Source organism: Lissotriton helveticus, chromosome 5_1 (genome assembly GCF_964261635.1).
Source record: "Lissotriton helveticus chromosome 5_1, aLisHel1.1, whole genome shotgun sequence".
In the NCBI taxonomy this organism is placed as follows: domain Eukaryota; kingdom Metazoa; phylum Chordata; class Amphibia; order Caudata; family Salamandridae; genus Lissotriton; species Lissotriton helveticus.
Window position 1 is genome coordinate 1950372419 of NC_136065.1, and position 17644 is coordinate 1950390062.

At 46.4% G+C, this 17644-nt stretch overlaps 1 protein-coding gene across 2 annotated transcripts in view; it reads right to left on the reverse strand.

Moving 5' to 3' along the window:
• Nucleotides 1–17644, reverse strand: part of SRCIN1 (SRC kinase signaling inhibitor 1) — an 808310-nt gene that overhangs the window by 421661 nt on the left and 369005 nt on the right. For both annotated transcript variants that reach the window (XM_078645611.1, XM_078645612.1), the window contains exon 7: nucleotides 11862–12691. In XM_078645611.1, the coding sequence (XP_078501737.1) occupies nucleotides 11862–12691 (830 nt within the window). The remainder of the gene's footprint in view (nucleotides 1–11861; nucleotides 12692–17644) is intronic.

Here is a 17644-nt window from a genome sequence, read left to right on the forward strand (position 1 = left end):
CACTGTAGATCACAAACTCCTCATAAGGGCTCTCAAAGAAAGAGCTGGTGTTGGCGAGGTAGTCCTCAAATGGTTCTCCTCCTTTCTACACAATCGCACACAAAAAATAAAAATTAAAAACTTTACTTCTGACCTCCAACAAGTCAACAAGGGCATCCCTCAAGGCTCGGTGCTATCACCGCAACTCTTTAACATCTACATGGAACCTCTCTCCAAACTACTCAGAAAAGCCAACATCCGCTTCCATCTCCACGCTGATGATACTCAGATCTATCTGGAAACTACCTCTTTTAATGACATACAAAGACTCAATGATGTACTGAAAGATGTCCAACACTGGTTGACAAGCAACCCCCTGAAACTAAATCCTGATAAAGACTGAGACACTCCTCATCTCGAATAAGGAAGATAACCCCCAAATTGCCAAATGGTTAAAGGCCATCGATCCGCTCAACGGGAATCTCACTCTAGCTGACTATGTCAAATCCCTAGGCATCACTCTAGACCCAAAACTGAACATGACGAGATACGTTAAGAATTCGGCCAATGGTGCTTCCCTTAACCTCAGACTACTGAACAAAATAAAACCCTTCATTCCGCCCAATGATCTCAAACAGGACACCCAAGCTCTGCTACTGTCAAGACTGGACTATGGGAACGCAGTCCTCTCAGGAATTCCAAAATCGCATCTGGTTCCCATCAAAACAACGTTGCATGCGGCTGCCAGAATGATCACCAGTATCAAGAAATTCGATCATATCTCCCCTGCACTAAAGGAACTTAAGTGGCTTCCAGTGAAATGCGGATTAGCTTCAGAACAGCCTGCCTCACCCATAAGCCCTTCACACCAGCAAACCCGATTACCTGGCGAAAAAACACAGACCAGACCGGCCAGACCAGGAACCTGAGAAGTTCAAACTCCCTCCTACTCATCCCATCAAAAAATAGAAGAAAAAAAACACTGCGGACCGATCCTTCACAGGAAGCGCTCCCCAAATCTGGAACTCCATTCCCCCTCACATCAGAACCATTTCCTCCTTTGTAGAATTCAAAAGCCAACTCAAAACCCTGTTCCTCAACAGCTCCCTAGGAAGTGGATAGCTCGGGGGAGCTAGCAGACACCGAGCTCGGCTCCAGCTCTAAGATTCCGAAGAATCCTGAAGGCAAAAAACTGTCCTGTACTACAATGTGTTGCTCTTTATTTTTGCATTCTTCTGTTAATATGTCGCTTTTCTATATTGTATCTGATGATTATCTGTTATGTACCTGCATTAAAGCGCTCCGATACCCCAGGGTCAGGCCACGCTAGAGAAAACTTCTTAAATAAAAAAAAAAAAAATCTTTCACTTAGCATCAATATTGCCAAAAGGTGATCAACTTTGTGATGAAGGACTGGTTGATCTGACCATGCCCCTGTGCCTAAAGATATCATTTTGTGGTCTTGCTACATTACGGCCTGTTCCAGGGTAAATATAAATACATTTTTATCCATATAAGTTCTGACAATCTGCTTTGTCTTCATGTGACTATAGCAAGGAATCTTGATTTTTGTCCAGAGACTTTCTTCACGGTCGAGGATGTTTTCACGGTCTAAACTCTATCAGTTCAGTAAGTAATACATAAAAAGGTTATGCCTTCAGATATGGACATTCAATGCTGATTCCCTTTGGAGTTAAACTTACTTTCCTGGGATGAACCAACACACTACTTACTTTCGGTAATGCTCTTTCTGATGGATACTCTAACTGTAGATTTCTCACCTAACATATATACCCAGACTGGATCCAGAGAATTTTCCCAGTAATGCTTCATCATACTGATAGGTTGTGGTGTATGGCTCTGCAATGACTGTGTACTACCCCAGAAGTAATAGAGGGGAGCCACATAAAAGCCATGCACAGTGTCAGTTTCTTTATCTTTCTCTTTCTGTGCCCTAAGACTTGGAGCAATTAGAGCAAATTAGGTGACAGTGTTCCAAAATCTAGAAAGGAACCTTATTATGTTGTTCGAGAATCCCCTCCACGGTACTCAGAGGGGGAAGGGCTGTCAGGAATCTGGTTATAAAGAGTATTCTCCACAAAGAGTTTTAAATGGTAGATAACTTGTTCTTCTGCCGGGTATTTCTAACTGCAGATTCCTCACTTTAGGACTCAGACTAGAGAGTCTTACAGAACAGAGTAGGCACACTGGCCATTCCATCTGAGTTATCAATGCAGTAGTGTTTTGTGAATGGGTGCACTGACGCCCATGTCACAATGTGGAAGATGCCCTGAACCAACAACACTCTTGCCAGTTCAGTTGTAGTGGCCTGCACTCTGGTGGATAGAGCCCACAGGTATCCAGGGGATTGAACCTTGGCCAGCGCATAGTAGACTTTGATCCAAAGAACTATGCAGGTCGACAAAGTCCTTCTCTGCACTGCCTTCCTTTTTTGCCCGAGATAAAGAGCTGGTCATTCACAAAAAGGTACCTTGTGCAGTCAATGTAAAAGCTCAAAACCCTTTTGGGGTTCATCCGATGGAGACTCTCCTCCTCTTTCAAAGGTTGAGGTGGAGATGGAGTGAAAAACATTGGCAAGTGATAGATTCACAACAAAAGAGGGAACTACCGGTCTATAAGTTTTGAGACAAAGAAAGACAGAAATATGTGATATCAAAGTCAATGCAAACCCACATTCACTGAGTCCTAGTGAATCCCATCAGCCCACCACAATGGCGGAGCTTCGTCATCTGGGAATGGTTGCACATTGTATGACTGGTGTAGCCCACACCTATCCAGGGGACAGCTACACTTCAATCATTACCAATTATGGATCCCTCCACAGTTAAACCTCAATCAGTGGTAGATTCAACAAAGTGGAAAGGCGTTACGACTTTGGGTAGGAAAGACCTCAGCACTAACTTGTTCGGGAAGAAGGTGGTGGAGGGCAGTTGGACCAAGAGCACTGGCAGGTAAATCACAGTGGTCATGGCAATCGGGAAGACTGTTTTGAATGCCTGTAATTTCAGTGAGAAGCTGTGCATTGGCTCAAAAAGAATGCACATAAAAAAGTAAACAGGAAGTTCAAGTCCCATTGAGGCATGACGAATGGCTTTGGGAAAACATGTCAGACAGGCCTTGTATAAAACTTATCACAACAGGACATTTAAAGGGAGATTGTTGATCATGTATACAAAAAAGGCCCTAAACTCTGCTAGTCTAACAATAAAACAAACATTAACATCTGAAGGTTTGCCCTAAAGAGAGCCAGTATGATGAGCACCACACCAGGAAACAAACATTTACTAGCACCCAGCATAGATTAATTGTGTCAAAGGATGTTGGGTTGCAAGGATAATAATGACTACTGTAGTCAGCTGATCAAAAATATTTACCTGTCGACACTCAATCTCCACGCATGGAGATGTAGGTTAGGGAGTCCTCGGTTCAAGACTCTGCCATGTTGCTGAGAGGTGGGTGGTAGTTTGATCAGGAGCTCTGGGTTACAGACTCTCCTCACCCAGTCGCGGGCTATTTGTCTATCAGGACTTTCCTCCTAACTCAAGGCAGGAAAGCGTACAGAAGCCCTAGTCAGATTGCACCTGCATGCCTCTTCTTGTGACTTTCCTGGTGGGAACTCCAGTGCGCAGCAGGGTTGACACCAGGTGTTCTTCCCTGCAGCGAACAGAACCGACCATGACATACCCCACTAGTCAAAGAAGCCCCTTGCCACCTAGGGGTGGAGATGCCACTCGATGTTAGCTTAGCTCATCTGCTCTGAAATTCAGAGACCCTACCAGATGGTTGGCTAGCAGACAAATGCTCTGCTGGTTCAGCCACTTCCATATGCTTAGGGCCTTCTGGTATAGGACCTAAGACCCCACTTCACCCTGCCTGCTCCAGTACCGCATGGCGGTTGTGTTGCCCATGAGGACCTGCACTAATCTCCCCTTGATGGGTGACTTGAAAGTTTTCACACCAGACGTATAGACCAAAAGCCCAATAGAACGCTGTACAGGTGGTTTTCTGCTGGAGATCAGAGGCCTTTCATCTCTACCCTTCCCAGATACCCCCTTTAAACCCAAGTAGTGATGGGTCTGTCACAACCATGAAGTGTGGGTGGGGAAGGTAGAGTTGCTTGCCACAGGTCACAGGCTAATCTGCATCAACAGAAGATCCTGATCTGCTTTCAGTGAGATATGGCTGGAGTTCCATAGGCAGTCCTGATGCAGAGCCTACTGAAACCTGGGGTTCTACTGTAGGACCCACTTGTGCCATCTAGTGTTTAGAACAAGGAGGATGCACATGTTTAAGAGTCCAAAAAGCCTCAGAACCATCCTCGCTGGGACCCATGATTGAACCCAAAATATTGGGATCACAATCCTTATTGTCCCATACTCACTGCTGCAGTGAGAAGGGCCTGAACGCCACGGTGTCCAGCACAGCCCCAATGAAGGAATCCCTCTGTGTTTGGTACAGGTGAGCCTTCTGCTCATTGATGGAGAACTCTAAAGATAATTTTTTATGTCAGATGTTCGGACATAATCTGGAGGTGGTCATCAAGATACAGAAACACACATTCTCAATCACTCATGGTGGGGTAGTTACCAACACCATCACTTTTGTGAACACCCAAGGGGCCGAGGTAAGGCCAAAGGAGCACATAGTGATTGGAAGTGTTTCAGTCCCAACTTGGACCACAGATAATGCCTGTTGGACTGCAGGATGGATAAAAGAAAAATAAGTCCTGAAAGTCCAGAGATACCACTCAGTCTGCTGGGTCCATAGCAAAAAGAATCTAGGACAAGATGAACATCTTAAAATTGTCTTTCCACAGAAAAGCATTCAGTGGGTGGAGGCTCTGCCCTTTGGTAAGAGAAGTAGAACGAACAGCTCCCTCTACGTATCTAAGCCGGTACCCGCTAAATGCCACCTAGGCCAGCAGAAAGTCAACTTCTTGGAGCAAGATTGCAGAAATTCCAGTTGCTGTGATGTGGGGCAGGAAATAAAGGAAGGGTGTAGCCCCTTTGAATGATTTTCAAGACTAACTGGTCCTGCTGTAACCGCCACAACCTCTCCTCTGAAAGGACTGAACCTTCTGCTACTGCTCATGTTGGGAAGGCTGGTGTCTGATCTCTTGCCCCTTAGAATACCCTCTAAACATCCTGTACTGTTGGTGGAACTGTTTGGCGGGAGATAGGAGGCCCTAGTATTGTGCAATTAATCAATCAATCAATCAGTGGTTTATAGAGCGCAGCTACTCAAGGCGCTAAGGGGGTAGGGCAGCTGATCCGTCTGGGTGTGGGGGTTTCATCATAGAGCCAGGTATTGAGGTCCTTCCTGAACTGTGTCAACAACGCAGATTGACTGAGATGGAAGGGCAGGGTGTTCCAGGTCTTGGCGGTGAGGTAGGAGGAGGATCTTCCTCCGGTACTGGTTTTGTGGATCTGTGGGAAGGAGGCTAGGGCGAATTGGGCAGAGCGGAGTTCTCTGGCGGGTGTGTGGAAGGCGAGGCGGTGCTTCAGATATTCTGGCCCTGTGTCATGGAGAGCTTTGTAGGTATGTGTGAGGAGCTTAAATGTGATTCTCTTGTTGATAAGGAGCCAGTGGAGTTGTCGGAGATGTTGTGTTAAGTGGATGCGAAGGGGGATGTCAAGGACCAGTCTGGGTGTGGCGTTTTAGACGTTCCATAGTTTCTTGAGCTGTGTCTGGGTGATGCTGGAGTAGACTGTGTTGCAGTAGTCAAGTCTACTAGTGATGAGTGCATGGGTGACCATCTGTCTAGAATTTGTTGGGAGGTATCTGAAAGTCTTACAAAGTAGGTGGAGTGTGTGGTAACAGGATGAGGATACTTCATTGATTTGACTGTTCATTGAGAGCGAGGAGTCCAATATGATGCCAAAGTTGCGTGCGTGGTCCATGGAGGAAGGTTCTTAGTGTGGCGAGCAGCCGAGAGTCGTCTCAGGCTGAGGGAGTGGGACCCAGGCAGAGTACTTCAGCTTTGTCAGAGTTGAGCTTGAGGCAGCTGTCTTGCATCCAGGTAGGGTCTGCCTTCAATTCGTTGTCAAAGTTGGTTACGGCGGTTGTGTGTTCGTTGATGATGGAGTACAGTAGCTCAACTGTCCTTATATCAGCATATCGGCCTTCTCCCCAAGAAAAATCTAGAACCATCACAGGACATGTCCTTAAGGAATGGCTGGACATTCCCTGTAAAACCAGCAGATTGCTTACAAGCATTCCTTCTAGGAACTTTATTGGTGGCAATAGCTCTGTCCAAACAGCCTGTGGTGTCCAAACCAGTATCCAAAATGTACTTTACCCTGTCTTGGCCGTCATGTATCGTTTAAGCCAGTGAGGCCCTGAGGTCTTGCAGCATAATCTACAAGATTTCAATGACCATGTCCCATAAAGCATGGGTAAGCCTGCCCAGAAGGAACGGCGCATTCAAGTATCTTAAGGCCAAACTGGTTGAAGATAGCAGTCTCTTTCCGAAGGTATCAATATGTTTTGACTCTCTATCTAGAGGATTGGTTGGAAAGGAGTAACTTTACTTACATAATTGAGGTATTAAGCATAGGGTGCCTTGTAAGAGAATCCGGGTCACCAGGGGCTGGCCTATTTCGCACGGAAACAGGTCAAGGGACCAGAGAGCCCAAGCACCGTTTGGACAAGCAGACATAAGGGTGTCCTATAAGAGCCTCGTAGAATGGCAATAAGCGCTTAGAAGACGTTGGACCTCATTAAAAGAACACAGATAACACATTTTCTTTGGTTTCAACAGTAGGCAACTGTCACTCAAGCACTTCTGTTGCCCTTCACACAACTACTGTGAATGAGGCACTTGCTTCCACTGGTGGCCCACGTGGGTAAGTCTAGCTCAGTCTTTGGGGATGGATCTAACTCACTGGCATTTTGAAAGTCCAGGTATGACCCATTAACAGTATATTGAAAAAGGCAGAGGGTGGCCACTTCCTTGCTAATGACAGCATCATGGAAAGCATGCCAGAGTTGGATCCATATAAGGTCTCTAACCTCTGACAGTACTGGTGTCAAGGCAGAGCCTGAGGATTACAGTCTATCTACGAAATTACAGATTGCATCTTTGTTGAGCACCGGAGTTGGGATCAATCAATCAATCAATCAGCGCGTTTGTAAAGCACACTACATACCTGTGAGGGTCTCAAGGCACTGGGGGAGGGGAATGCTGCTGCTGCTCGAAAAGCCAGGTTTTGAGAAGTCTTCTGAAGGTCAGCAGGTCTTGGGTCTGCTGTAAGTGGATGGGCAGGGTGTTCCAGGTCTATGCGGCGAGGTGGGAGAATGATCTGCCGCCAGAGACTGCTCTTCGGATGCGGGGGACTGTGGAGAGGGCAAGGTCGGGGGAGCATAGCTGGCGGGTGGGGGTGTAGATGCTGAGTTGTCCGTTGAGGTACGCTGGTCCGGCATTGTGGAGTGCCTTGTGTGAGTGGGTGAGGAGCTTGAAGGTTATCCTCCTGCTGACGGGGAGCCAGTGCAGGTCTCTCAGGTGGGGTGTGATGTGGCTGCAGGGAGGGATGTCGAGGATCAGGCGTGCAGAGGCGTTCTGGATGCGTTGAAGTCTTTTCAGGAGGCTCCTGAGTAGAGTGCGTTTCCATAGTCCAACTTACTCCTGACGAGGGGCTGGGTAACCTTTTTTGGGTTTCGATGGGGATCCACTTTTAGATCTTGCGGAGCATGCAGAGGGTGTTGAAGCAGGAGGAAGAGTCGGTGTTGACCAGCATAGTCATGGAGAGGGTGGAGTCGAGGATGATCCCTAGGTTGCGTGCGTGGTCGGTGGGTGTAGGAGCTGTTCCCAATGCGGTCGGCCACCAGGAGTCGTCCCAGGCCGAAGGGGTGGATCCGAGGATGAGGACCTCCGTCTTGTCCGAGTTCAGCTTCAGGTCCTGGGTCAGCGAAGTTGGCATCACCACAGAGTGACTAGCGTGGATCCTACGGCCACAGTGGATCCATGAAGCGGCGTTGCAAAGGACTCAGGCAGAGCTACCACAGAATCGCTTGTTGACGAATGAGGCCCACCAACACAAGCCCAACTGGACCACCTCATGACTCTATGGGCCAGAATATATGCCAGAGGGCCTGCTTTAGGGTTGCAATTGGCTGCTGGGTTGACATGGGAAATTCAGGGGCCGTAGTATTAAATGCGTGACCAGATCAGAATCAAAAGGCACCAGTGGGGTATGACCCTTTCAATGATGCTCGAGTTCTGTTAGCCTTTCTTGTGCTTATGGTATGTCTCGACTTAACAGAAGACTTCGAGTAGGAACGGGACTTTGTGTGGGATCAACTCCTTGAACAGGATCGCCAACTGCCCAGTGGCATGGAACAGGAGTCTGGTCTATTTTCGACTTTGACCACTTCATTTGTTCAGCGACAGAACATTGCCTTTCACTCCTAGATAACTAGTGGGTGCATGATAGTCAACTTTGAGTCATACCTAGAGTCCAAGCACCAAAGGCACACCTTGTGATGTCATGATTAGAGTCCTGTCATTTTTGGGGGAGACATTGTTCCGTGACACGTTGTCTGTTTATTTATTTTTTAAGACATTGGAAAAGTGAGAAGTTAGACCCAGAGTTCAGAATCCGCTTTAAAGCACATGGAAAGTAAAGAGTTGACACAAGCGCACAGGGGTGGTGTTATATGCTGCTCCGCTCTGTCACCTCATGGTCATACAGTCATAGCAGAGCCATATAGCAGCACCTTTCTGCACGCAAGAGCACTGCTGGTAAAATTCTCAGAATCCAGACTCGTGCCTAGGGACATTCTCAAGGTGACCAATCTGCAATGAGAAGGACCATCAAACTCCCCTTACTTTGAGACAGGCTTTTAGGATCCTTACGTGGCCAGAGTGGCCCTGGTGTGCATGTTCTACAACCTTAGGTAGTCTCAGGTTGTAAAACAAGTGGCTGAGGATTTATTTTGTGGTCATTATAATTTTTTTTTACAGACCCCATAAAACTTGAAAAACTGACTTCATCCAGTTTTATTGTCATAAATATTTGGTATCACAGCCCCCATATATCTCAGGATGAAATTCATCTGGGATATTTTCTGTGACTTCATAAATAGCAGAACATCTCCATCTACACGCTGAATACTCGAACACAGTTTTAACAAGATCTTTTCAAGTATTTTTGCATAGAAACCAAGGCAATAATATGCAATGGTTTCTGTCTAACATGTTCAACTTCAATTTGTGAATCAGTATTATAATTTACATTAACAGAAACAAAATGTTTCAATATTCTCCTACCAAGGCAAAATAAAGTACAAAGGGTACAGTGCAAAAGGCATTGCTTTTCAGAAGAAATGTTAACCTGTTTCCTACAGAAACTCAAAGAAAATACACAAGATGGAGAATGGTAATACACACGTGTAGCTTTTCCTTGTCCATCATATTGTAGATATACATAAACAGTATAGTAGTGTAGAAAGCCCATCCCACTTCAGGAGATGAGGAACAAATAAAAAATAAATTTAAAAAAAAGAATTGCATAGAAGGTTGGGAAATAAGGCTGGAACCCTCATACTATCCACTCTAGCATCATAGTGAAACCAGTAATGCTTGACAAAGGTGCGCCCAGACCTTGAGGTTGTGTTCAGAAATGGGCATGCTCCTCGGGAAAAGACCAGCGTGTTCAGTATGAGAGTAAATTAAGGATAATTTTGTTTATAGTAGGAGATCACTCAGAAAACTGATCCACACAATCGAACAACACTGAGTCACATCTAGCACTATCAGCCTGGTGCATGATCAAGGACATATGGAATGCATTCTTTCCTATGGCATCCATGAAATTACTCTGCTGAGAGATGCACAGACGTCAGTAACACATTAATCTTCTTCTACACCACAGAGAAAATAAGGTAACATGATGAAGGTTTCTTCATTACTGGGTTATGGACACTTCTCTGGGGTAGTTAACTTATTCTGATGTCTCTATGTGGTTGTGCCTGGGGGTTATGGTCTCGATATCTCCATGGTGAGGTTTCTTCATTACTGGGTTATGGACACTTCTCTGGGGTATTTAACTTATTCTTATGTCTCTATGTGGTTGTGCCTGGGGGTCATGGTCTGGATATCTCCAGGGTTGCCAAGTAAACGCAGGACCACAGACACAAATGGTCTTGGGTTTATGTGTCCAATATGATCACTGTTTCTTCTTGAGGGAGAACTTCATTCATAATCAACTTTTAAGCTGAACTTTAGTCACTTATAAGGAATGTTTCCACCTCTTCTACGATATTCTGGAGTTGACCAACTCAGCATCTGTATTGAGTATCGTTCTAAATTGGAGTTATCTTAATCCAAGGTATAGAGTGTATGAGCACCGACTTGGCTATAATGGTGCTACCTCTCTCCAAAGGCCTCTGTAGGTTATGGAGGAAGAGGGACCCACAAGTTGAGAGGGGGTGGGAAAAGCATCCCTGTTGCTTGAGTCAGCTTTGGAACTCACGGTAGACAGTTTCCCTAGAAGGTTCTGCTTCCTCGAGAGAAATCACGCTCTGACCTTCAGACTCCTGTATGACATCTTCAAAACATATTGTAAGCCTCAACATAATGAGAGCAAGAATACAACTAATACTGTGTGTTTGTCTTTCCTGGATTCTTTTCACTACAGAAAGGACATTTATCAAAAATAGCTAGCTTGGTGGTGAGGATAGGTAAGAAGAGGTTCTCCCTGACAGTAAAGACCAGGTGAAGTAAAAGAAACAGTGACTAAACTCTAAAGTTGTAGAGTGAAACCATTTCTTGCCAAAATACATTTTAGAGAAGCAATGAAGTTTGAAAAAGTTGAAATGTGTTCAAGAAACCTTCCTACATGAAACAAAGATGCTAACTGATCCTGTACAAAAGGCCACCATTGAACATGGAATACTGTCACATATATTTTCCATGTCAGCAGCAATGCTTATAACACCTTTTCTTCTTTGTTTTTCGTGAAGGCAGACAGCTTCCCTCGCCCCCAGCCAAATAGGACTGGTTTCCAAGTCACAATTCAGCATCTTCAAATACGGAAATGCTACATCTTGTACACATGGTTTCTAAGCATTAAAAATGTAAATTTTTTTAAAAACTAAAATGTATTCTAGAATCCCATTCATGAGCAGAGATAGGGTACTGTCACGAAAATCCCAAAATTGAGAACTTGCAGAGCTAGCAAGAAGTAGCCTATGGGTCAAGTAGATAGATTTAAAGAAGACTCTTTGCATATGGAAATGTATGTAGATTTAACAAAAGGCTGATTCATCTTGATCAAACGTATACAGCCATATTAGCACTTTGGCAGAAGAAATTTGAATTAGCTGGAGCTGATGAACCACTTTATTACACGCCCAATGATAACGATATTGCCAAATTCCAGTCTGAATAGCACAAATGGTTTTGCCATGGTTACTCAACTGCTCAGGAATAAGCCATTAACAGTAAAGGTGATAAAGTGGCGTTATATAAATCTTGGTCTCTCCTTCCCATAACCAAAGACGGTATAAGAATAAATGTTCAACAATTCTAAACATTTCCCATTAAACTTTTTGGGGTTTGAATAAAGAAGCAAACTCTCTGTTGTGTGTCTTAATTAACCTAACATATCTAAATGTTTTTACAGTTGAGATTGGAGACTCAAATACCAATTATTCTGCTGCACTTCATTGTGTGCATATGTAGAACTAGTCTGAACTCACAATTGCAATTAGATTATTTTAACAACCCCTAGCTTTCTCACAATAATGGCATTAGCTGCTCATACAGGTGCTAAACTAAGCAGAATTTCACAGAAGGCTCAACCCTTAGTATAACTTAAAATTACATAATTAGAACTTGCGGGTAAAGAGTTTAAAATTACCTAGTCTCCACTTCCTTTGTAGGCACAGGTGAGCTGAATCCAGACAAAGGACGTTCTCCAGGCCCTGGAAAGATCTCTGGGGGCCCGGAGCTACTGGAGTTTCTGGTTTTATTCACAGGACTGTCCATAAAGACAGATGAGGAGGAATCTTTACGGAAGGATTGGCGGACAGGAGAGGATCGGCTGGAAGGTCCAGAATAAGTGCTGTGTGGGCTCTGCCCCTGCTGAACATCTACCAACCTCCCATCAGTCATTTTTTGTGGGGAGGAGGGAGGCATCCTGAACCCCATGCCTGGTCCATAGGGATCGCTGTACATTTGGCTGTTCGATTTGTACAGACTGTCTTCCAGTTCTGACTGCAGAGCAGCAGCAGAGTAAGTGCTCAAAGACCTCACCGAACCACGTTTGTAAAGCCCCCCTGGGTAGGAGAAGGGGTCCCCCATTCCTGCTAAAGATTGTGTGGACGAAATGCTGAGCCTGCCCTCATGCACCATGCCATAGGGATCAGCATACAGTCCTTCGTTCTTTACAAGTACCACATTCTTGTTGGCTAAGTCTTCATCTGGCTTGACATCTCGACGTTCTAGGATAGCGCTTGGGCTTGGGGAGACCCCCTGGGCTGGCGGGAGATTGGAGTGTCGCTCGGAATGGTGTACAGGACTTCCAGCAAAAGAGGGGGGACGTCCACCGCTGTAAGACATGCGGGACCTTGCTGGGGAGGAAGACTGAAGTACTGATGGAGGGGAACCAGATGTTAGGTGGGAAGCTGGAGACATGTTGTTCAGACGTCGAGTTGGTGAGGAATCCCTGGCACTGTAAACCATGTCCCGCTGTGGGAAGAGAGAAATATAGACCTGTTAGGATTATGTCTGTCAGTATATCCACAGCTTCTCCATTGCCCACTCCCATACACGATCCCTCCCACACTATCCTCTGCAATATTAACTCCTCATCAATAACAAGGCCCTTCAGGCTCAGGGAAAAGGTGGAAATTAGGGCTATGAAGCACTGGATAACACCAACCTCTGAAGTGAATAATGCAGCACTATCCAATTAAAATGCAATTAATTGCAAAACAACGCAGCAGTAGGGTCACACAATGTCAAATGCTCTCAATGGGGAATAACAAACATCTGAGAATTTCAACTTAAAAATGTCCTCTCCGAATGTGCTAGGCTTTAGCAAATCCCCTTTCAGAATCTCTCAAGTTAAATAACGATCTTCAAATCAAGGAATACTACCCACTAGTACTTCCAGCATAAGAGAGGCCCCTCCTAGATGCTTTTACTTCCAATCACATGCTGTGCTAACAGGGAATAAGCACTTAATCACTCTCACAAGTCACCTCTGAGGTATTCTCAGAATGCCATGCTAACTACTGGAAGGCTCTCTAAGCTTGATAATCACTAACAAGCAGGCTAGACAGACTAGAACTCTACTAAGTGATGGAATTCTACATGAAGGAATAAGCACTTTCCAGGAATTCTCATAATAGCATGAATAATTACAATTCAACTGAAAACCTACTGCCTTGCACACTCTCAAATAGAATCGTTCCCTCGTGAGCCATTCAAATTCAGACTAATCTTCATAAACACAACGAGACACAATACTCCCTACTAAGATACTCCTATCATGAAATCAGACTACACCTACAGATTTCACAAGAAAAATAGTTCCTTACTTGTAACTTGGCTTATGGGGAACTTTTGCTTTAGGTTCCTTGTTTCAACACAACAAGGTTAAGTCCCACTAATGTGGCTAAAGGAGGTTGTGGTCACAGGGCGTCCTAAACAAGTGCTATGCACTGCAATATCTCCATCACTCTAGAGGGGACTTGTATAATGGCCCAACATGCTTTCCCTCAGGACTGTACAAGATGATAAAACAGAATAAGTATGGCTAAGTATGGCCAAGTTGTCCGGAGAAAGTACAAAAGGCATAATGGTTACCAACACATACTAACATGACTCAGGAACGTATAGTTAAAAGAACATTTTTGTATCCATAACTAGATAATCTAGGCAGATTTCCACTTTATGAAACACCTCAATACTAGTGCCAGGTCATGATATATATATATATAAAGACTACACAGAGGCGGTTGCCATGATATACTTAAGATTCAGTTGCACATTCTATTGAAAAGGCATTTTATGAGTTGCCTGTAACTTTTCATGTCATTGGCGGATATAGACGAAATTTAGCAATCAATCACATGCCTAGTTTTGGTAAGTTCTGAATAAGACTAAAAATAAAAAATAGAAAGTGTTATGCCAATTTAGCCCCAAAGAAAAGCCTATACCACTGAACGTATTTACACCAAATTTGTCATTAAGGTACAATTTAACGAAAAAAAGATTACTTTTGTTAGTTTGATATACATACATTCTGTGTTTTTTGAGAAATAAAAGGTTAACTCTGCTGTTTTGAATTGTGTGTCATGACCTGTGGATCATATTTTGCATTTTTTTAGATCTACAATTGGCTGCAGAAGGGTGCTGAAAATGTTTTTTTTATTTTTTTTTGCTCATATTGAAACTCATGCGGTTGAAAAATGTTGGGACATCCTGGGGACTACCATCAAAGGTGTCCAAACCAAATGGAGTTCAGCGGGGAACCAAGAGGTGTATAAAATACAAGCACTTTGAAACGCATAAACAAGCATGTGGCTCTCAAATTACATGAGAAACCATTTAAAGTAGTGGATTCACTTAGCATTTTCTGAAAAATTGCAAGTCACAAATGACTCATGAGTTTCATAATGTGTTATAAAAAAAATGACAGCGAGACAGGGGTTGGGCTAATGCCAGAGGGCTGGAGGGTCGGCATTGCCGCAGGCCAGGCTCTGCACCCAGCCCTGCTGCGGCAGAGCTGAGTAATGGTGTGGCTCGAGCATGACAAACTACTGAAATTCGCCAGTTACGGTTATCAACGCACACAACACAGACCATCCATCAATTTGTTCTCATTTGACCCCTTCTTTACTTCTGTACGTTTTGAAAATTGGTATTTTAAGCATGGTGGTTGGAGCAACTTATGGCATTGTTGTGCGAGTTCGTTGGTAACCACAAATGGCAAATTTCAGAGCTAGAACTAGATCAGGGGAACCCTCGGCTAGCGTTTCCCAGGACCAGGTCCAGCCTCCTGCAACTTCATTGCAGACTCCAACAACTACAGTTTCCTCTGTAACCTCAACATCCATCTCGCCGACCACAAGTACATCAATACTACTAAACTCCTCCACAGCATGAACAACATTGTACTCACCCAAATCATCTACGCCCTTACGCGCACCACAGGCCACATGTTAGACCCAGTCTTCACCTCCAGTGACCGCATCAGGTACAACCACAGCATGGAACTCACATGGACCGACTACTCCATCATCCACTTCAACATCACCAGCTCATGGAACCCTGCCCCCAGACTGCAGAAGGCCCTCTTCCACAGTGGAGAGTGAAGAAAAGTCTCAAAGGACACATGGATAAATGCTCTCAACACCACCAACCCCATCCCCTCCAACTACCTAGACCAGAATGTCAGAAACTTCAACAATTGAATCATCAACTGCGCTGACAGTGTAAATCCCATGAGCAACACCACCTGCAGAAGGTCAACCAAGCATGCTAGCTGATACACTGAAGACATCAGAACCACTAAACGACACTGTAAACGCCTGGAAAACAGATGGCGCACCAGCTAGGAGATGACCGACAGAGCATTCAAGACAGCCCTCAACCGCTACCAGAGACAGTTGAGAGAATCGAAGAAAAAGGTCTTAGCATAGCATAGCATCCACTGCATAACATCTGAGATTCCTAAGGATGATAACCTACGATGCATGCTTTCTCAGATCCTTGTTGATAGTATCACTGAATATCAAGAGATATTATCTGGGCAACTCAGAGGTGAAAATATTACTCCAACCTGACCTGACCTGGTCAGAGCCCGTTGCTCCACCCGCCGCGTGGCCCATCCTTGGTGTGCCCGGTCTCCGCTTCCGCCGCCGCTGCCCATTGTGCCTCTGCTGTGCCCCTGATGTCGCCTTAAACCGTATTGTATCTGCCCTGTTGTGCCCCTGATCTCGTTTTGCCCGTTTTTGCATGTTGTGCCAGTAATTTGTGTGTTTTGACCGTATTGTATCTGCCCCTGTTGTGCCCCTGATCTAGTTTTGCCCGCATTGTATGTTGTGCCAGTAATTTGTATTTTGTTGTTTTCTCGCCAACTGTTGTGCCCCTCCATCCCGCTCCCTGTCGCTGCTCCCCCGCGGCCCCACCCCCGCTCCCTTCAGCATCACCGTTCCGCTCCCCTCCCCACTCGCCACCCCGCTCCCGCCTCCCAGCTGCTCCTCCCTCCCACTGGAAACATAGGGTTGTGTCCGCAAGGCGGGGAGCTGTGACCTGACCTGACCAGGTCAGAGCCGGTCGCTCCACCCGCCGCATGGCCCATCCTTGGTGTGCCCGGTCTCCGCTGCCGCTGCCCGTTGTGCCTCTGCTGTGCCCCTGATCTCGCCTTAAACCGTATTGTATCTGCCCTGTTGTGCCCCTGATCTCGTTTTGCCCGTTTTTGAATGTTGTGCCAGTAATTTGTCTGTTTTGACCGTATTGTATCTGCCCCTGATCTCCTTTTGCCCGCATTGTATGTTGTGCCAGTAATTTGTATTTTGTTGTGTTCTCGCCAACTGTTGTGCCCCTCCACCCCGCTCCCCGCTCCCTGCCGCTGCTCCCCCGCGGTCCCACCCCCGCTCCCTCCAGCATCACTGTTCCGCTCCCCTCCCCACTCGCCACCCCGCTCCCGCCTCCCAGCTGCTCCTCCCTCGCTCCGCCCCCCCACTCTCCATTTATGGCAGAGTCCGCGCGTACGCGCAGCGTTCACGCGCAGCGGGTGCGCCGAAGGCGCGCCAAAGGCAAGCCCGTCTACGCCCGTCCGTGCCTGGCCCGCACCCAGCGCCTGGACCCCTGGCCCCCACCATCGCCAGACCTCACGACGGACCTACAACGCCGCCACCCTCAACGCACTCAACACCGGCCGATCACCAGCATGCTACCGTGCTACCCCAAAACGCACCCACGGACCCTTCACCTGCTAAGCCTGCAAATTCACCTGCCTCCGGACCTGCACCTCACCCGCCAAGCCGAACACCAACAGCAACCACCTCAAATGCATCCTGCTCAACACCCGCTCCGTCCACAGACACGCCGTCGAACTCTGGAACCTGCTCGACACAACATCACCAGACGTCGCCTTCCTCACGGAAACCTGGATGAACGCCTCCTCTGCTCCCGACATCGCCATCGCCATCCCGGAGGGATACAAGATCACCCGGAAGGACCGCGTCAACCAGACTGGAGGAGGCATCGCCATCGTACACAAGAAAACCATCCGCATCACGACCAGCTCCGACGACACCTTCACCGCCGCTGAACATCTCCACTTCCAGATACACACCGACCCCAAGACCACACTCAGAGGCACCCTCATCTACAGACCACCGGGACCACGCACACGATTCAGCGAAGACATCACAGACTTCATCAGCCCGCACGCCCTCTCCTCCGCTGACTACATCCTCCTAGGGGACCTCAACTTCCACCTGGAGAACAACAAGGACAGCAACACCACCACCTTGCTGGACAACCTCGCAAACCTCAGCCTCAAACAACTGGTGAACACCCCCACCCACTACGCCGGACACACGCTCGACCCAGTCTTCTCTTCCAGCAAGCACATCTCCTTCAGCCACTCCACCGGACTTCACTGGACTGACCACAGCTGTGTCC